This window comes from Sinocyclocheilus anshuiensis, unplaced genomic scaffold (genome assembly GCF_001515605.1).
Source record: "Sinocyclocheilus anshuiensis isolate Anshui unplaced genomic scaffold, SAMN03320099.WGS_v1.1 scaffold363, whole genome shotgun sequence".
In the NCBI taxonomy this organism is placed as follows: Eukaryota; Metazoa; Chordata; class Actinopteri; order Cypriniformes; family Cyprinidae; genus Sinocyclocheilus; species Sinocyclocheilus anshuiensis.
Window position 1 is genome coordinate 477,216 of NW_015552568.1, and position 22,032 is coordinate 499,247.

At 35.3% G+C, this 22,032-nt stretch overlaps 2 protein-coding genes across 2 annotated transcripts in view; both read left to right on the plus strand.

The window, feature by feature from the left end:
* LOC107664970 (PHD finger protein 19-like) overlaps nt 1-13,562 on the plus strand; it is a 31,927-nt gene extending 18,365 nt beyond the window's left edge. The window contains exons 11-13 of the mRNA XM_016455676.1: nt 5,211-5,212; nt 5,295-5,390; nt 12,791-13,562. Coding sequence (XP_016311162.1) covers nt 5,211-5,212; nt 5,295-5,390; nt 12,791-13,124 — 432 coding nt within the window. The 3' untranslated portion in view covers nt 13,125-13,562. The remainder of the gene's footprint in view (nt 1-5,210; nt 5,213-5,294; nt 5,391-12,790) is intronic.
* Nucleotides 13,563-16,868: 3,306 nt separating this feature from the next.
* LOC107664971 (disabled homolog 2-interacting protein-like) overlaps nt 16,869-22,032 on the plus strand; it is a 122,505-nt gene continuing 117,341 nt past the window's right edge. The window contains exons 1-3 of the mRNA XM_016455677.1: nt 16,869-17,126; nt 18,519-18,640; nt 19,011-19,137. Coding sequence (XP_016311163.1) covers nt 17,054-17,126; nt 18,519-18,640; nt 19,011-19,137 — 322 coding nt within the window. The 5' untranslated portion in view covers nt 16,869-17,053. The remainder of the gene's footprint in view (nt 17,127-18,518; nt 18,641-19,010; nt 19,138-22,032) is intronic.

Here is a 22,032-nt window from a genome sequence, read left to right on the forward strand (position 1 = left end):
TTTTTGTTTACATATGTGTGTATAATGTGTATATTTATTATGTATATAAAAATACAAACACGTGCATGTATATATTTAAGTAAAATATGTTGTTTATATGTTCAATATATTTATATATAATATAAAATGTAAGAATATAAATATATACATGTAAATACATGTAAATATTAAAAAAATATTTACTGTGTGTGTGTGTGTATTTATGTATACATAATAAATATACACAGTACACATACATATACGTATTATGTAAACAGACTTTTATTTTGGATGCGATTAATCGCGATTAATCATTTGACAGCACTAATATATATTTATATATATATATATATATATATATATATAAGCTCTGAAATATAAAGTTCTGAAAATTTACTCCATAACCCTGAAAAGACATTGTGCTAAATATCTCATTTACCATGCAAGAAAGTCTGAAATTAGATTATTTAATTATGATAATAATTTTTTTTTTTTTTTTTTGGAAAAAAGAAATGTGTATATAGTATTTATAGAGTTTTAGCTTTTAGTTTTAATTACTTTTTCTTATTTTGTAAGTCACTTTGCATAAAAGCGTCTGCTAAATGACTAAATGTAATTTTATTTAGATGTGTAGAGTGAATACTATATATTTATAATAAGTATTAAATATTTATATTATTTTTTTATTTAAAGTGTTATCCATATAATTTTGTAAAACTATGGGAGGTGGACCTCGGTCCAACTTTTTAGTTGTGATATCGTGTTTCAGTCTACATTAAATTCAATAAATATTATTAATAATGCAAATGATATTATTATTTTAGCTGCAGTGTAAATGAAAAATTAACTCTTCCTAATACTAATACTCTACTGTAGGAAAAAATTAAAATACTTTTTTTTCCCCTTAATTTCTTCACTTGTGTTTAAACCCTCAAGATTTAATTTTGGTTAAATTCTGTTCATTTTTAGTTCCTGTGAAAACAGGTTTACAAACATGAGTTTAGTGAAATGCTGTAATCATCCGTCCACAAACATTGTTCAGTCAATATACAAATGCGAAATTATGCAAATGTGAAAATAATGCTTAGCTGGTGCCTGTTATATACCCAAATGCACGTTAAACTCACAGCACATGCAGAGATGGAGGTCGCTCCATTCACTGTGAACTGATGCAGCGAAAACACTGAATCACAAACTAATATGCAGTGCTACAGACTATATATTTATTTAAATCACCACCATTTGAAATCTGATAAGAGCACTAAGCCATATTGCGCTTTAAATTTTAGTTTGTTTGACAAATGCTTTGCCAAAAGCAATAGTGCAAAACACAACATTAGAGACCTGTTATGTTATTATGAGAAGAGTAAAATATTTTCGGTTCATTATGAAACAGTGGCGGGACAGATTAGACCATGGCGGGCAGCCAGAGTCTAGGTAATTAATGGGAAACGCTGTGTAATTATATATTGTAGTTTTATTGTTTTGAGCTCTTGTGTTACATAATGTCAAGAAATTACCATTATCTTTGTGGGTAATCGTTTTTTCCGAGAAAAAATATAATGCAAATAAAAAAGACAAGATAATCAAATCAGATAAAGTATTTAATTCACTAAATTGTTCACAAATAGGCATTACCACATGAATATATAAAGTGTAAACCTTTTTTTTTTTTTTTCCCAAAAAATAACTATGCTGTCATGATGGTATAGTTATTTTTGCTAAAAATTACAATAAACATTATATAAAGCCATTTATCACCACCCATCTCTAATGTGAACGAAACCACCACAGTGAGATAGTTAGATGTGAGTTCATCAGTCTTGTCGTCCATGTTTTTCCAAGTGTTTTGCTTTTTAAATTTAGTGCGGAAAAGCCATAATTAAGCCATAATATTGCATAATCAATGTATGTTTGGTACTAGTTCATTATTCACCCTTGTCCTCTTAGTGACTTCATAATCCGTTGGGACCCCGAGGCACGTCGTAACAATTAAGTGCATAATACAGATATCCACATGCTTCGGGTTTGATGGCTCATTTGATATGTCTGCCGTTTCATTTTTTGATAAAGTCGCCTCACCTGTGCTAAAACTGGCAGAAATTAATTGTCGCCTTTCCATCAATGTACATAATGAGGTCTCAATCAAATTCAGTCTACCTTCATCAGTCTCTCTCACGGCAACAGACGGCACGCTTAACCTTTTCTCATTACCTTTGATGTGAATGCTTAAGCATCTATTTATTGGCTTTCAAACAATCATGCTCATTTGCATCCATTTCCCTTTGAAATATCGGAAAGGTCTCTCACTGTTTCTCCAATCACAACCCCATCCCGCAGAAAATATATTTTTTATCAACGCGGCGGGTGAAGCGATTTAATTATACTCTTCTGTAAAGGTTATCATCTCTCAAACAGGCCTGAATAATGAGAGAATTGGAAACACTATTGGGGCAGACAAAGCTTTCAGAGGCGAAAGCGGCTGTCTGAGAGGGATTGTTGAGGAGTTTAAAAGAGAAATCTGGAGTTGGTTTCGGCCATAATAAAAAGGGCACGTTGGGTTTCATCACAAAGCCGTGAACTGTAGTTAATGACTGCCATCCTTTGAATGCTAGTCCTGATAAACTCTGTTATAGTCACAATCCCTGCACCGTATAATGTGTTGAATAGCAAGCAGAAGGTCGGATCAACTGTATTCTTTTGTATTCTTCAGTAGCCCTTTGTTTTGGCCTCTTGAGTATGGCTGAGATTACATTTATTGAGAAAGATAAGATTAGTAACATGAAGTCAAATTGAAACAACTTTCTTTTTCCTCAATTACTGTTTTATTTGAAAATTTGCAATTAAGTTGACAAAAAAAAAAAAAAACTGAGCCGAAGTTTAAATCAGTGTTATTTTATAATTATTTATATACTATTATAGTATTTATTATTATTTTGAATGAGCTTTTATTTTTATATTTAATTTAAATGTTTTTATTTTTAGTATTATTTCTTTGTGCTTTTGTCATTTTTACTAGATTTTTTAAATATATATTTCTATTTGGCTTTAATTATTAATCATTTTAATACTTCATCTTAAGCTTTTTGTATTTCAGTTACATGCCAGGGCAACATTTAAAAATCTCTTCTAATTTAACTTTTATTTAATTTACGCTTTTGTATCGCGATTAATCATTTGACAGCACTAATATATATTTATCTAAAATAGACATTTTATTGTCTATTTTACATTTTATTATCTGTTAATTTTATATTAGTTCATTTTTTCCTCATTTGTAAGTCACTTTGCATAAAAGCGTCTGCTAAATGACAATGTCAAGAAATTACCATTATCTTTGTGGGTAATCGTTTTTTCCGAGAAAAAATATAATGCAAATAAAAAAGACAAGATAATCAAATCAGATAAAGTATTTAATTCACTAAATTGTTCACAAATAGGCATTACCACATGAATATATAAAGTGTAAACCTTTTTTTTTTTTTTTCCCAAAAAATAACTATGCTGTCATGATGGTATAGTTATTTTTGCTAAAAATTACAATAAACATTATATAAAGCCATTTATCACCACCCATCTCTAATGTGAACGAAACCACCACAGTGAGATAGTTAGATGTGAGTTCATCAGTCTTGTCGTCCATGTTTTTCCAAGTGTTTTGCTTTTTAAATTTAGTGCGGAAAAGCCATAATTAAGCCATAATATTGCATAATCAATGTATGTTTGGTACTAGTTCATTATTCACCCTTGTCCTCTTAGTGACTTCATAATCCGTTGGGACCCCGAGGCACGTCGTAACAATTAAGTGCATAATACAGATATCCACATGCTTCGGGTTTGATGGCTCATTTGATATGTCTGCCGTTTCATTTTTTGATAAAGTCGCCTCACCTGTGCTAAAACTGGCAGAAATTAATTGTCGCCTTTCCATCAATGTACATAATGAGGTCTCAATCAAATTCAGTCTACCTTCATCAGTCTCTCTCACGGCAACAGACGGCACGCTTAACCTTTTCTCATTACCTTTGATGTGAATGCTTAAGCATCTATTTATTGGCTTTCAAACAATCATGCTCATTTGCATCCATTTCCCTTTGAAATATCGGAAAGGTCTCTCACTGTTTCTCCAATCACAACCCCATCCCGCAGAAAATATATTTTTTATCAACGCGGCGGGTGAAGCGATTTAATTATACTCTTCTGTAAAGGTTATCATCTCTCAAACAGGCCTGAATAATGAGAGAATTGGAAACACTATTGGGGCAGACAAAGCTTTCAGAGGCGAAAGCGGCTGTCTGAGAGGGATTGTTGAGGAGTTTAAAAGAGAAATCTGGAGTTGGTTTCGGCCATAATAAAAAGGGCACGTTGGGTTTCATCACAAAGCCGTGAACTGTAGTTAATGACTGCCATCCTTTGAATGCTAGTCCTGATAAACTCTGTTATAGTCACAATCCCTGCACCGTATAATGTGTTGAATAGCAAGCAGAAGGTCGGATCAACTGTATTCTTTTGTATTCTTCAGTAGCCCTTTGTTTTGGCCTCTTGAGTATGGCTGAGATTACATTTATTGAGAAAGATAAGATTAGTAACATGAAGTCAAATTGAAACAACTTTCTTTTTCCTCAATTACTGTTTTATTTGAAAATTTGCAATTAAGTTGACAAAAAAAAAAAAAAACTGAGCCGAAGTTTAAATCAGTGTTATTTTATAATTATTTATATACTATTATAGTATTTATTATTATTTTGAATGAGCTTTTATTTTTATATTTAATTTAAATGTTTTTATTTTTAGTATTATTTCTTTGTGCTTTTGTCATTTTTACTAGATTTTTTAAATATATATTTCTATTTGGCTTTAATTATTAATCATTTTAATACTTCATCTTAAGCTTTTTGTATTTCAGTTACATGCCAGGGCAACATTTAAAAATCTCTTCTAATTTAACTTTTATTTAATTTACGCTTTTGTTGAATATTTATCTCATTTATATTTCATTTTATCAGCTTCATCATGTTTTTTTTTTTTCAATTAATGAAAACTATTTTTAATAATTTTAGTTTTAGTCAGCAATAACATTCACTGGTTTCAATCAGTTCCTGATAGATAAAATCAAGCTCCACCTTTTTCCTCACTTGATATTCTGTTTTTACTCTAAAACATGTCACAATATGGACGTAATATGTGTAAGTTAAATGGGAAGCAAAATGTGTTTTATGTTGACTGTGTAGGTGTTTGATAGTCATTGAACACTTTCGCTTGTTTCTTTCTTAATCGTTGTCTCTCTTTATCAATTTCTCTTCCTTCATTCTTAGCACCAGTTCAGGACAGACATTCAGCATGGACCAGGACTCCACCGATGCAGCCAGTACTTCTGGTTCCGCCACCACCAGCGTCTCCTATGACTTCAGGTGCAGTTCATTTTCTTCAGTTCTGCAGACTTTACTAAGAAAAAAACAATTATGTATTTACTAAAGGAACGTTCATCCTATTCTATATTTGTCAACTCCCTGTGGCACTGACTAGATTATAATAATCACGTTCAGTTTCTGTTGGTCGGTCAGAACAGATATAGTTTAGCACAGAGAATCTTTACACGAAGATTTGCACCCTCACAGTGTTGCTAAAAAAAATTAAGATGCATTGAGAATTGTTTGGGAATCAGATTGTGACTTTTTGAATCAAAATAGAATCAGATCACTAGGTGCTAAAAGACTTCCACCCTTATTTTGCATGCTTTTTTTAAATGTGCGTGGTGCAACAAAATGCTCTCGTGAATATGTTTATTTAAATACATATTCTTACAGTATGTGCAGCCAGTTACATTTCATAAAACTTAAAAATACATCTAACACACTAGTAACAGTTCCCTGTCAGTGACATTAATTTAGTTGTCTGTTCAACAAAAGTTGTGTTGTTTGCCGTCTTTGTATGTATAAAATATTAATGTCAAAAAATTAATCGAAAAAAAAAAGATTGAAATTCTTGCTCACACTGCAGCTAAATATGATCTTGTTTAGCCACAGGGCTGTAGATTCAGCAGCAGCGCAAAACGCTGGTGTGATGTAATTCTTCACAGGCCGTTGCGAATCACTCGTACTCTTGTAGATCCTTGCAACAGCATGTTTTAAATAAGTGAAGTTAAAGCCACGCATCTGACATATGAAGTCAACCCAGTGCATCTTTCCAGTCAAAATATTTTCCCTGGATTAACTGGAGACCCGCTGGTACCTAACCCTGAACTACAATTTAAGTGGGTTTGCGGTTGCTTTTTGATGCGAGCCTGAGGGATTCTGGGAGCTAATTTGTCATGACATTTGAAGTGGTGACATCAGTGATTGCAACTAAACCACCGGGCCACCAGGGTGCCTCTAACTGCTTTGCTTTCTAATATACATGAGCTCCAGCAATTGTCAGTTTGACACGGTCGCTGGATTGACCGTGGCGGGTTTGCTGGAATTCCAGGCCTGTATCCTCTATGCTTTTTATCTGGCTCTTTCACAAGTGTCCTCTTCACGGCTACACTGCAGCGTAATCAATATTGCTGTAGTGGGACAATTTGGCAGCGCGACTGTCACTGTAGATTCTCACCTCCCCTGCTGGGGTTGCACTCTGCTGCCCACGAGTTAAAGAGGAATAACAGGCGTCCATCACCACCTGATGTTGTGTGTAAACCGCCTCTGACAGCTCGCAGAGAAATATGCTGTCAGATTATGGATTATTTATGGTTATGGCCAGTTGTTTGCTTCTGTTTATTTTAAAGATAGAGTCTGAAAACGGCAGTGAAACCATGCTAGAGCTGAGGATGCCATCAGTCAGTTATGAATTTGGATGTCAGTCTGTCAGCTGTTGTGGTCACGTATCTGGGTTTGCTTTAGCGCTAAAGGTCAGATTCTTAAATGAATATTCCAAGTACTTTCAAACTCTACTGTGGTGTGTTATCGATTACCGCAGATTTGTTTGGGTTATGCAGTTTTCACAAACCGTCAGTGTGTATTAAGTGAACAGGAAACATTTTTATAGTAATCGCTTAAATTGGAAGTCTAGCAAGTCTAGGGTTCACTTAGTCATGAAAAACCTAGCAGAGATAGCAAGAAATATTAAAACTGGAAAAATAATGGAAATAAATATATTAGGGCTGGGACGATACGCTAATCTGCCGATTCAATACTATCCCGATACTTGTGTGCCGATTCAATATATATTGCGATAATTGTGATTATATAACTATTGCGATTCGATATTACAATTTATTGTGATTTTTGTTTGCTTATTAAAGACCAGACAATGGAAAATACTTGGGCATACCATTAAAGAGACTGTAGCCTATATGATGAGTCATATTAACAAAACAATGCATCTCTTTCTGAACTTTTATTTCAGGAGCATACACATACATAGTGTATATTTTAAAGTACATTGAACCATGAAACTTTCAAGTACTAAAACCCTGAACTTGCACATGAATATAATAGTCAAATGTTCAACAAAATGAGTAGAAAAAATACTTTCTGAAATGAAATAGAGTGCTTTTACTTTGCATACCGTTTTAGTCCTTTGTAGTCATGTTTTCTTGGCAGTGTGTAAAATCCTAAGTGTTTCCACACTTGGGATTTAAAACGTGAAGGTGCAGAAAGAGTTCTCAAAGAGGTTTGATTCTCTGCCTCCATCACGGTTTTGCTTTCTCGCGGCGTCTTGAAATGTATACGATGTAGGGCTGTGAACCTTTGGGTAGACAGCGAATCGATCCGATTCACGATTCACAGGTTTTCGATTCGATTCAAGAACGATTTTTGCAAATTCAGAACGATTCAATTCAATTCGTTTCACAATTAAATTCCATTCGATTCGATAAACAATTCTATTTTGCATTCTTTAAGTGCATTCACAGGATTATTTAAATGCTTCCCCTAAATTCTTTAAGTGCTTAGTCAGGGGGCAAATCACACAACAGCCTTTATGGTTAGAGAACCATAGGTTACAGAAAAAAAAAACACTTTTGTCCATTGTTAGATGCTAGTTTAATGATGCTATGTCATGAAATGGCATATGTAGAAATTTATGTAAGCCAAGATTCCGTAAGAACGGAAAAGCGCCAGGAATGGATCAAGTGCTCCCCGAGGCGGTCAAAGCAGGTGGAGACGTTCTGGCCAGCCGTCTCCACACATTAATCCGACTTATTTGGCAATCAGAGCGCATTCCATCAGCCTGGAAAAAGGCTATGATCGTTCCTATCTTCAAAAAGGGCGACAGTCAAGAATGCAAAAACTATCGAGGGATCAGCCTGCTCTCCGTGGTGGGCAAGGTGTTTATGAAGATCATCCAAACTCGCCTACAAAAGCATCGGGAACAGACGAGTCGAGAAGAGCAAGCTGTGTTTCGTCCACACCATAGTTGCTGCGACCAGATCTTCTCTCTCCGTCAGTTGATGGAAGAGCGGATCCGATGTGCGAAGCGATTAGTGGGCGTATTCATCGATTTCAAATCGTTGTTCGACTGCGTTCACTGGCCGTCCCTCTGGACAGCATTGGAGGTCGAACATGGGCCGCCGAAAATCATCCGCCTTCTCCAGAAGTCTTACAGTGGCTATACAAGCTGCGTCAGAATCAGAAATGAAACATCTGAAGAGTTCTGCATCCGAACTGGGGTTCGTCAAGGAGATGCTGCCTCCCCAATCTTGTTCAACGTTGTGATCGACTCAATCATGAGGAAAGCATTCAAGGACAAGCAAGGTGTCCAATACGGCATTGACGGATATGTGACCGACCTGGCGTTTGCTGATGACAGCGCCGTACTGGCTGACATGGACGCCGAGGCCACCGACATCTTAAATGACATCTCTAGATTCGCTGAACCTTTCGGACTGAAGATCAACATCGATAAGACCAAAGTGCTCTCCACTGACGGATCTCCAGCAAACATATACATTGAGGGGATTAAAATCGAACAAGTACAGAATTTTAAGTACTTAGGATCTCTGGTCCAAGAGAAGAAGATCGCAGTGGTTGCGAAAGTTCAAAATATCGTATCGGCCAAGCAACAGCAGTGTTTGCATCGCTTAAATGGTGCTTGTGGAAGAAGGGTCAATATCACGATCGCGACCAAGATGCGTCTTTTCCGGAACCTGATCATTCCGATTCTACTCTATGGATCAGAGACTTGGACTGTTCTGAAGAAGGAAATCAACAAACTTGAGGTCTTTCAGATGCGATGTCTCAGGCAAATCTTGGGGGTAACTCGGCTCGACCGACTTCGAAACGAAACTGTACGACGACAATGCGATGACCAGTCCACGATCGAGGAGGCGATACAGAAAAGACACTTGTAGTGGTTTGGGCACGTGTGCCGAATGGACAGCACCCGGCTGCCGTATAAACTACTCTGGTGCCGACAACCACCAACGTGGAAGGTACACCGCTGTGCACCGAAGAAGAACTGGGCAAAACAAGTTTAAAACAAGACAACCTTAAAAGGCATCGTCTCACACTCGTGGATGCCAAGACCCTATCCACCGATCGCTCAGCATGGAAACAAGTTGTGAAAGATGCTGAAAGTCTGTCAGTACCTACAGCAGCTTATGAGCTACGAAGACGCCTTCGGCACAACGCCAGCTAAGGATCAAGAAGAACATTTTGTCACACCAGGGGCGTAGCCATCATTTCAGAAGTGACAGAAATGTCAAATACAATAATTTTATGTATGTATGTATTATTATTATTATTATTATTATTATTTTTACAAGGAATTATTTTCTTATCTCTTACTTTGAATTTACTATAAGAAATCAAATACACTGCTGGACAATAATCAATCATTTGTAATCTATAATTTTTTCCTAATGGCAATTTTATGATTGTTTTATATACTACAAACAATCAATTTTCTGCGCAGAATAAGATAGAAAATATACTTTATAGTTTCTGTACTGTAATAAATTATGTCAATTAGCACTGCATCATTCATACATTTTATTTATTTATTGTGTTTATTGTCTTAACGTTTCATCAGTTCATTCTGCTTTTTATTCAGATTAGCTGCAGATATAGCCTGGTACGTCTTAAGTTCTATGAGCACGAGATCAATTCTCTTTCAGTGCGAAAACTTCTTTATCTCATTTTCATAAAATAAAATGCTATAGTATTTAACTTTTCCTCTCCATCGGCGAATGATGATTCTGAAAGAAAACGCACCCGAAGTCTGTTTGCTATAGCAACGAACGCTACTTTAATGCATCTGGTTATCAGATAAACCTTGTGCTCTTATTTCAAGGTTGTTGTTAATGCTGTGGTCATTTTAGCAGTTTCCTTCGTACATTCGGTTCAACGACATGTTAAAACACATTTATAATTCAATGCAACTGTGCGTATGCTTTAGACACTTACATTTTTGCTCCGTCCATGCAATAAATGCGCAGCCTTCGACTGCTCCAGTAATGTCATCGGCATGACCGAGAGCCATTGAAAAACTACAGAAAAGCAAAACTACTTCACTTTAGCATTACTGGCCACACCACACACACACACACACATATATATATATATATATATATAAAATTAATATGGTAAAATATGTGAAACCGATTCCATCTCATCAATGCAAAAAGAAAAAGAATCATACAAAAGTAACCAGATTTTCCTTTTTTTAACAAGTCATAACCTGAATTTAAAAACAGAATGTAATATTTTAAATGTTTTTTTGTTGTTGCTTGTTTAGCATTGTTTCCATTTCTAAGAGTATTTACTGACTGACAGCACGAAACACATTAGTACATCCTTTAAATAAGTAGTTCACCTAAAAAATGTTAATTCTGTTATGTTTTTCTCACTCTCATGTCATCACCATATCCCTAAAATCTCATTTACATGTACTTGAGATTCAAAATAATTTTTGGGAAAATATTGATAAACTTCTTGATAAACTTAAATAATAATAAACTTCTTGTACACTTCTGTTCCTTCTCTAGTCTCTTGACCTTTTCTTTTAGCCTCCCTCACAAAGCTTTATTTTCATTGAGAAATGTGACTCTTTGTTGAGTCACCGCTTTAAGTCACCACTTCTTCAGAAGCTCATCATCTTCCTGCTAGTCATGCCTCGTGTCCCGCAGGCCAGATACTCATACAGTTAATAATCCCTTATATTTGTCCTGTATTTTTGTTTTTGTTTTGTCACCCGCTGCGCTAGGCCTGGAGAAACCGCGACCAAAGAAAGCAAAGGCCTGCGCGCAGAACATGCAGTTGGATGGCTGGCTGGCTGGTTGGAGACTGCCAAACGGCCCCACTCACTCTTTGATATCTTTCCCATAGTTTGTCTTATTTATTTTAGGATATGAACGCTCATTAGTATTCTTGCAATGTTCCTAAGGGTGTTTGGAAATAGGCGGAGAGAGAGGGTGGAGGAAAATAAACACGACTTGGATTTTCTCAACTGGAAAAGTTGTGAGGGGTCGACAGATCCCTGTCCCCTACTGTGCATCCTCGTTGTGGGCTAGATCAAACACTTCACAAACACATATCTGCTTTCCATGCTTGGCTTTCATGTACTAATACTGTTTAGCTCTACGTCCCATTTTAGCAGCTGTAATGATTTCTGAAATGGAGGTTCTCAGCATCGGATTTTGATATCTTGCTGTGATTTCCCATGTTACACATGCCCTTGGGCAGAAATGTGTGGTCATTATGGGGTTTATGCAGATTGGAAACTCCCCAGAAGATTTGCAGCATGAGAAAAAAAAAAACCCTAAAAGTCCAGTTCTGCTGCATGACCTTTAAAATGTCATAACGCCCACAGAGGCAAGTGAAAGGGGACTGAAGGCTAGGAAGTAAAATTCAGTGTTAAACGGGGACATCGTGTGGTAGACAGTATTAGTGCATCTATAAAATTTCATCTCTTTAAAGATTCTTTCATATTTATTCACTGGATAATGCAACAAATAATACATAAGTTTTCAAGCAGAACCAAGAGTAGTGCACATTTTTAACTGGCATTTAAAATAAACTATAATAATCTTTTTATATTTGCAGCATACAGAATGCATACTAAGCTATTTATTTTATGGCTAGAATATCAGGACATCTTTAGCTTCCATTTCCAATGGCATAAATTATCCAGAAGTGTTTACAGCTATGATTTATTAATTAATTTATTGAACTTGCCTTTCAAAGGTTTGGGGTCAGTAAGATATTAAAATGTCTTTAAAAGTCTCTTATGCTCACCAAGGCAGCCTTTATTTGATAAAAAATACAGTAAAAATAGTAATATTTGTGAAATATTATTGCAGTTTAAAATAACTATTTTAATACATTTTAAAATGTAATTACAAAAATAAAAATAAATAAAAAGCTGAATTTTTTTAATTTGCTGCTCAACAAACATGATTATTATTAGTGTTGAAAACAGTTGTGCTGCTTAATATTTTTGTTGAAACCATGATACATTTTTTGTACATGTGTCCCTGCTGAATAAAAATGATTAATTTCTTAAAAAAAATAAAAATAAATTACGACCCTAAACTTTTGAAAGGTTGTTTATTTATTTATTTTTTTCCTCACTTTCCTTAAATTATAATATATGTTCTTTTTAAAATATAAAATGATAGCAGGCTATATACAGTAATTGAGCATATATTCCATCATGAACATGATTTGATTGAACATGATTACAGGATTGTATTGTGAAAATATAATTTTCCCCCACCTCTGCAAATTGTTTATATGAGCAGAAAATAAGTTTGTTTTTAGAATGTTTGAAATACTTATTTTTTTTTTTTTAAATAGTGAAAGGCAAGTACTTATGCTTCTTACATTCTTTACAGGAAAAATGTGGGCAGTCGGAAGAGGAAGTTGCCCTCCTCTAATTACACCGTGCTGGCCACAAAAAGAGAGATGGTGGAGCGTGAGCTGAGCCCCATCAGCATGCCTGGAGAAGAGAGTAACGTCATGATGGAGAACAGCATCGACAGCCACACCTTTGAGAGCATCAGCGAGGACGATTCCTCACTGTCTCACCTCAAGTCTTCCATCACCAGCTATTTTGGGGCGGCCGGTCGGCTCACCTGCGGGGAGAAGTATCAGGTTCTGGCTCGCAGGATCACACCTGAAGGCAAGGTGCAGTATTTGGTGGAGTGGGAAGGAACTACACCTTACTGAATATCACAGAACAGAGGTGTGGAACAGATGGGCCGTGAAGGAAGGTGTCATGCGGTCCCCCCATAGTTACTTTCTGTTTTGCTTTTCTGACAGTCATAGTTTTTTCTGATATTCTGGTCTTCTCACATGTGAGACATTAAAGTCTTTGTTTTTCTTGAAGTCATTTGCGGTGTCCTTTTTTAGGGCACTTTAAACATCACAAACATGATTGAGTCTAGTAACATACTAACCTTATACAGTATAACATCATTATTAGGTAGCAGATAAAGGACAGTATTATACAACCTGAAGTCATTTCAGTTTAGTGTTGGGATTCAAACCCAAGCATTCGCCCCGAGAGTTTCAGTTCCCGTTATTCAGGATTTCAAAGTTTGTATCAAGTTTTATCGAGTTTAATGTTCATCCAAAAATGAAAGTTTGCTGAAAATGTACTCAGCCTCAGGCCATCCAAGATGAGTTTGTTTTTTCATGGGAACTGATTTGGAGAAATGTAGCATTACTTCACTTGCTCACTAATGGATCCTCTGTAGTGGATGGGTGCCGTCAGATTGAGAGTCCAAACAGCTGATAAAGACATCACAATAATTCACAAATAATCTACACGACTCAAGTCCATCAATGAATGTTTTGTGAAGCAAAAGGCTTTGTATTTGTAAGAAACAAATGCATTTAGAGGTTTTCATCTTCAGGCTTCCAGCTAAAATACAAGTATCCATAATATTGCTTCCTCCAGTGAAAATGTTGTCTCGTCTGAATCGGGAGAGAAATATGCACAGAGCAAGCACTGTTTACAAACAAAACAGTCCCCAACAGTTCTAAACAAATATGTTGGTGGATTTTGATGAGGGGACAACAGGAGATTGATTTTTTTCAATGGTTTTAAAGTTAAAGGGGTCATATGATGCTATTTTAAAGATCATTATTTTGTGTATTTGGTATAACAGAATATGTTGACATGCTTTAATGTTCAAAAAACACATTATTTTTCAAATACTTTAGATTATTGTAGGTCCTCTATGCCCCGCCTCTCTCAAACACGTCGTTTTCAACAAAGCCCTCTCCTTTGACAAGCGTGGCCTGCTCTGATTGGCCAGCTGACCCAGTGCATTGTGATTGGCCGAACGCCACAAGCACGCGTCGGAAATGTAACGCCCCTTACCAGAAGCGCCAGATTGTCATAGCAAAGTCGGAATTGACTTTTGTTGAATTTTGTGCTGTTCTGTTGTAAATAAATCTTAACCAATGATTCTTAATTGCATCTACTTCCGGAAGGCCAAATAAAGTGCTTTTGCTTTCGCACTGAATCACACAGCGTCTCCCTGACATGGCTGCATCAACACGACTGCTGTTCCTGAAACCACGCCTTCTTTCTTTGCGTGCACATTTGGGCGGCATTATGCTAATATTTCCACATAGTGACGTAGACATGTGGGGGCGTGTTAGAACGAGCCGTTTTAGGTAGGCATGGTTAACTCTTAACTTTTATAAAGAATATCTCTTTGGATTTGAGACTTTAGTCTTTGCAACTTTACAGATCTTCTTTATGCACCAAGAGCTTGTAACACTCCAAAGAGAAAGGAAAACTTGAAATCGCATCATATGACCCCTTTAAAATGCCTTAATGATGGGTTTATTTTTTTGTTTCACTTTACAAGATGTTAACTGGTCGAATGAAGATGTGTGAATTACTTGTGGATTATTGTGATGTTTTTATCAGCTGTTTGGACTCTCATTCTGACGGCACCCATTCACTGCAGAGGATCCATTAGTGAGAAAGTGATGTAATGCTAAATTTCTCCAATTATGTTGTGATGGAGAAACTCTCATCTAAATCTGGGATGGCCTGAGGGTGAGTACATATTCAACAAATTTTCATTTCTGGGCAAACTATTCCTTTAAAGTAACTCATTCATCTCTCTCAGTATTTCTTCAGAAGGAATGTATAGCGATTTATACACATTTGTTTGTTCACCTAAGATTAACAGTACAGTGGTACTTTTTAGCTGTTAAAATATTAGCACTTTCATTCTTTCCTGTTCAAACATAATTTTTGAATTTGTTCTAGGTGATTATATAACCAAAGTGATGCAAATACTGTTTTGAGAAGTATTTTTCTATTTTATATGCTTTTGTATGCTCTGGCATGTCAGATTGGATAAACAAGACCTGCTTTGAGAAAGCAGAATGAAACTGACAGGGGAAAGTGATCATTTTCATTTAATTAGCAATAGAATTTAGGCTGTTTTCAACATTTGCCCACATATCAATGTTTTTACAAGATCTCCAAAGAGTGTTGGTATATTTGAGATTGATCTGGAAGTGGATACATGCACTTATAAGATGATTGGATTGAGTGGAAAATTGAAAGTTATGTGAAGTTTTAAAGCTGTCAGGTTCTATTATTTGACTTCATTTAGTTTTATAGTACACAACATTATAAATATACTTTATTATTTACATGTATATAATTGGATATAAGATTAGCCCCATTTTATTATTGCACTATTAACATGTTTTATCAGCTATGCAAGTTATTATTGGATAAATTGACCTATATTTTCTAATTGATTTTAAAGAAAAACATTTATAAAAAGATATTTCAAATATTTACTTTTTACTTTTATAATATTTCCCCAAAGGAAAAGCATTTGTGAAATTTAAATGTGTCAACAAAACATGATGATGTTTTTGTATGTCAACTTGCTCACATTTCAAGAGAAGTTTTATATTATGGTTACAAGTTTAACAAGGTTTAGAAGAGAAACAACCTATTGTATTTGTACAAGATTAAAATTAAGCAGTTTAGAATGCTTTTATGACAATTTTTCTACACAGCACCCTCAAAGCCGTACATGGTAAACGTATGTTTTTTGTAACAGTGTTCAAACATGTTAAATGTGCAAACTTGCATGTGTCATTATTCATTAATTCCTGTTTCAGACCATTAAAACAGTTTGTCGGAAATAATTGTGTCTCTTATGTACCTGAACAAATATTTGTCATCACAGGTGTCTTGATATTATTTATAATGCACAATTAATACAGACACAAATGTAAATGCAAACACAGTAGCCATGATTAACTGGACTTGTCATCTCATGTGAGTGAGAAGAGAATGTAGGTTTCAAAAGTGCAGAAAATTGTATCTTTAACAGGTTAAAAGAATTGTTTTTCTTGCAAAGAACATCTACTTTAATTTCCTTAAAATTATATTTTAATATATCCAGAAACCCCTGTATGTCAAAGCCATGGTCATGGGGTCATGCATTTTTACACATCCAGTGGCAAAAGATTAACTTATGAATATTAATCACATGAGACTGACGTTCCTAGGTAACTTTTCTGGAACGTCTAGTAACATAGATAAATTAATATTCATGAGCCGAGCCTTCCACCCAATCTGCTTTGGCCTCTTATCTAATCTTAACGTTACGCGATTAATATTCATGAGTCAGGCCTTCACGTTATATGTTGAGAGGAAACAAGTGAATAAAGACATAATCTCCTCATTTTTTTGTGACATGTGATTTAATATAATCATTGTGTAATTTGTTGTCCAGAATTGAGTACGAACCTGCCAATTTCAAAACATCTGTCCAAATGAAAGAGTCGCTTGTGTTTTTCAGACTAGGTTATTTTTTTAAAGAGAGTTTTGTGTTTGTGGACAGATTAGTTGCTTTCTTCGCAGAGAGTTTAATCCGTTAAGTTAATTAAGGTATTACATGACGTGTCTCCCTGTGTCCCATTCAGTCTCAGTGACCCGCACGTGCGTCTCAAAAAAGCGGGTTAACAATCTGCACGCGCAAACTAGCGTCATTCCGTTTACATGATCCAAAAAGTTAATTTTGATGCCACGTTTAGTCGTTATGAGGTGTCCGTCAAGTGTGCAAATGTCCTGAAGCGTTCCATGTTGAAAATTGCACGCAGACATGTTTCGTGGCCCTACCGCTATGTCAACATACATCACCCGCTGTCAGCACCAGGGCTGGATGAGGGTCACCAGTAAGTACATTATTTGTTTTTTAGGCCGAAACGAGTTTAATTTGTTTATATTCTGAATGTGTTTGGCTTTTATGAATAAGTTTGTCTGCCATATGTTTACTGTGATTGTTATTTTGAGTACAGTGAGTAGAGGGCAACTGGAGCTATCTGTCACACATTTTACTTCAGTCAGTATTTCTTAGGAGTACTTTTATTTTAAACATCTTGTGATAAGCTTTTCAGAAAAGTGTAGATAGTGAAATTATTGTGAAAAAAAATGGAAAGGGTAAAATATCAAATAGTGTTGTAAATTTCCGCACTTTATTAAGTATATCTTCACGTGACGTGATATATTAACAAATGTGTCAACTTGCCTCACATTTGTCAGACATTTTTGAAATATAACTAATTATTCCTAGTTTAACTTTTCGGCTAAAATCTTCCTTCGTTATTAACTCTTATTTGAATGCATGAAATAGTGGTTTTCTCTTGTGTTCTTTTGTTTATGCAAAACGAATATAAGTTTGGTGGACAGAATTCACGAAAAACAATTCTGCTTGAAAACAAATTTAAGTAGGTTGTTGGAAACCAACATTAGTAAATCAGGTATCAAGTCATTTTTTAGTGTGTTATTGCAAACAGACATCTTTCATATATTTATCATGTGGCTCAGGAATATATTTATATCTCAATGCCCTTTAAATGATGTAATCATTTTCCTAATTAAATATAAACAGTTCCAAATCTCATGGGACAGAGCACAGCCCCAGGTGCACTACAACTGGCCAGTCTCTTAAAGGGATAGTTCACCCAAAAATGAAAATTCTGTCATCATTTACTCACCCTCATGTCGTTCCAAACCTGTATGAGTTGCTTTCTTATGTTGAACATAAAAGAAGATATTTTGAAAATTGATGGTAATCAAACAGTCGGTGGTTGCCATTGACTTCCATAGTAGGAAAAGAAATACTATGGAAGTCAATAGCAACCACCAACTGTTTAATTACCAGCAATCTTCAAAATATCTTCTTTTATGTTCAACATAAGAAACCAACTCAGGTTTGGAACGACATGAGGGTGAGTAAATGCTGACAGAATTTTCCTTTTTGGGTGAACTATCCCTTTAAATGTTATTTTTAAACTCAGTAAATGAACTTAAAGAAATTGAAGGCTCTCCAATTCAGTTAACGTAACATTGTGCTTTTAAACAAAACAATACTCATGCAACTGAGGCCAAGCAGGAAGGATTGTCCATTCATAGAGCTTGTATGCCAGCTGGCTTTATGACCACTGGGTCACCTTCTGTTTTTAGCTGCTAAGACTCACACTCTTTGGTCCTGCCATGATTGTAATTGATCCATCTCTTCTTCCTTATGTTCTTTTCTCATTTATCATACGTTTTCTGTTTTACAGACATGAAAGGTTCATCAATTCATTGGATATCTTGTGGAAAGCCACTTTCAGAACCAATCGGATGGCAGGTCAAATTTTGCTTGGTTGCAGAATGTCAACTAGTTCTCCTGGACAAGAGAGAGGTATAAATATATAGTCATTATATATAACATATAATTTCAATATATTGGCCTATTAATCAGACTGATACTTAAAGCATTAAGAAGTCTCATTTATTGGCTGATACAAACGTGACTGCTGATATATGCATCACTTCTAGATTTCTTTAATAATATGTGAAAATGTATATATTTTTAGACTTCAAAAATGAACGAGTTTCAATTAGTATATTTCATTGTACCCTTTGACCTCAAGGGAGCAGCACATATCAACAAGTTCATAGTAACAGGTCAGAGCAGAGAGGATGAGCTTTGTTTAGCGTACTAGAGTCTTTCTTATAGGCCTTTGCCCACTAACACTCTAAATCTATGTACTTCTGTGACTTGTCCTTAGATCAGTCCAATGCTGTTCCGAGAGCGCCGTGCTGAATCATGCACTGTGTGGCTCCTGCGACGCAGCACCACTATTCCTGAAGGAGTTCAGCTCCATAAAAACCAGAGCACCCAAACCAGAAATGCCAGTGAGTAGGATCTGGAGCACATACTTGTATGCACCTGTTGCAGTTCATTTTTTTCATTTGGAAAGTGAAGAAACACTTTGATGAGTAATAAACTCTGATAATAGTCTTTAAAGGTAATCAAATGTCATTGGCAAAGTGGAAGACGAAAACAATCGCTCGACAGCTGCTGCTTATCTGCGCTATCCTTACAATGGAATCTTTATCCTGAATTTTAGTATACTGTTTTAAATGAGTTATTTTGACATTTGCTGTGCTAAAGATAGGAACAACTTGTACAAGTTAATAAGATTTAGCCACTCGTTATGTAATGTACAGTATTTCATTTCTTTTATTCATATTGTAGATTTTGCATCATTTGAACTTCAAAATGCCACTTGCATTCATTGCGTTAAAGTGCAGATGTGACGCCAATAGACAGACCCGTGAAATAGAGCATGATGGAACGCACTGTAGACTGTTTTCTGTTTGTCTCGGACAGGCAGCAAACCAGTAATCTGCAGTGGGAGGCATAATTATGATAGTGTTACAGGGCAGCTATTGTTTAGAATTGCCTAATAAGGACTCTGGTTCACAATGCAATTGAATTTGGGGATGAGACACATTATGCGAGCGCATGTTTTGTGAAAAGGTCAAAGAGAACTCTTGCATTAAATAGGCCAGTACAGTTCTATCTATCCATCCATCCATCTTCTTTTTTCTAATTAGTATTACAAATTAAGGTTTGAAACAAAAAAAGTAAAAAGAAAGTATAAAAAGTAAGAGTGTCACATAAATGTCACATTCAGTACCGTTCAAAAGTTTGGGCTTGGTAAGATTTTGTAATGTTTTTGAAAGAAGTCTCAAGGTGGTATTTATTTGATCAAAAATACAGTATATTGTGAAATTTAATTGTTTTAAAATAAAACTATTTTCTATTTTAATATATTTTAAAATGTAATATATTCCTGTGATGGCAAAGCTAAATTCTTGTTTTTTATCAGTGTTGAAAATCGTTGTGCTGCTTAATATTTTTGTGGAAACTGATACTTTTTTTTTAGTATCTTGATTATTAATCAAATTCATAAGAATAACATTTATTTGAAATAGAAATGTTTTGTAACCATGTAAAATTCTTTGTTGTCACCTTTGATCAGTTAAATGCATCCTTGCTGAATAAAAGTATTAATAAAAAATAAAAAAACTTACTGACCTCAAACCATTGAACTGTACTGTAGTGTGTGATCGTGGGTAGACCTTAAACACTGACTGCACTTCATATCTCATTAAGACTCTTCTCTCTCGTGCGAGCTGTGGTGTCATTGCAGCTCAGCGCTGTGTTAATGCGTGTGTCAGACACTGGCAGCTTGTTTCTGACTCAGCAAATGTCCCCCGCAGAGACACACGTTTAACACCCCCCACACACACTCCCTCCTGTGCATCATCAGCATCCTAATCTGTCATAGCTCTAAAGAGAAAGGCACTTGATATCCATATGTGGTTTGAAATCCGATTAAAATTGGATTTTTGGAAATGCGTTGCAGTCTGATCGGATTTCAAGTTTTAGGTTCTCTCCTCATTTGGGATGTTAAGTCTGTAAAGTCTTAAAGTGCTGAAGTGTCTGCGCTCATATGTAGCATTAATTGTGTTTTGAATGGTTTTGATTGAACGAGTGAGCAGATTTGGATACAGTGAATTTGTTAATAGTACAATAATCAATAATACCTTCTCTTGAGTTGTGAGCACTTTGGTGAGGTATGATGGACATGAGCATAAACAATATTTCCAGTTTTCTGCCCTCTCTTTTCACTGTAATTGCTAATCTCTTATAAAATATAGATTAGAAACATTTGATGTTAAATGGATCATTACTGATCCATACTGGTTTAATTACTAGGAAAATGGTAGACAATTGGATTTGAAAATGAACCAGAATTAGGTGTAGTGTGATCAAAGCCTAGTTTATTTAAGCACTTTTTTTCTTTTCAAATGAAAAAAAAGCTCTGTTTTTAATCAGTCCTGTTCTGCAGTAGTTTTTGAACTCTGTAACTTTTAAAACAATTAATATGCCCGTGTTTTCATATAATTTAATGATTTATTGTAAAAGATAAACCAGACTTAAACAAATATGCTCTAGTCAAGCTCAAGCACCTAAACCTTATAATAAGTTGATTATTTACACAATTTCAAGAAAATGAACAAGGCAGCAGAAGATTCTTACAAAGCATTGATAGTTACTGATTTCCTGCAAAAATTGGCACTTTGATATATTTCAAAAGACTAGCATGATACTGATGATCTATAGAAATAAAGAAAAACCTATAAATTGATTACTAGTTAAAACAGTATTTCCAAGAAAACATGTTTTGTTTGAGATTTGGATTATAGAAAGGCAAGAATGGAGAAAAATATTGAGTACTTCTTAAATAATTTCCAGTTTTTCATTTGTAAAAAGTGCATAGCATCCGCAGACATGACAAAAATGAGAACAACATCTCTAACCAAAGTAATGAAAAATTTTAACTCCCCCATGTTCACCTCATTGCTATGTTATGAAATAAAATAAATAATTAAAAAAAACTTATTGTATTTCAGTTGTTGAGGCAACATTTATCTTTTTCATTTAGGGGCCGTTTACTTTTACCGTTAACCTTTTATGCGTTTTGCCTGTTCGTTTACACGACGACTGTGTTTTGGGGACTGAAAACGTATATTTTTGAAAACGGGTTTCAAAGTGCAAGTTTTTGAAAATGCCACCGTTGTCGTTTCCGTGTAAACACCCAATACGGGAACCTTTGAAAATGGTGACGTCATGCGCGTGCTTAAAATCTAATTAGTTGGTCTTACTTAAAAAAAGCATGCAAACCGATTGCCTTGAAAAAACTAAGTAAAGTGAAATAGGAATAGTATGTTGTACTG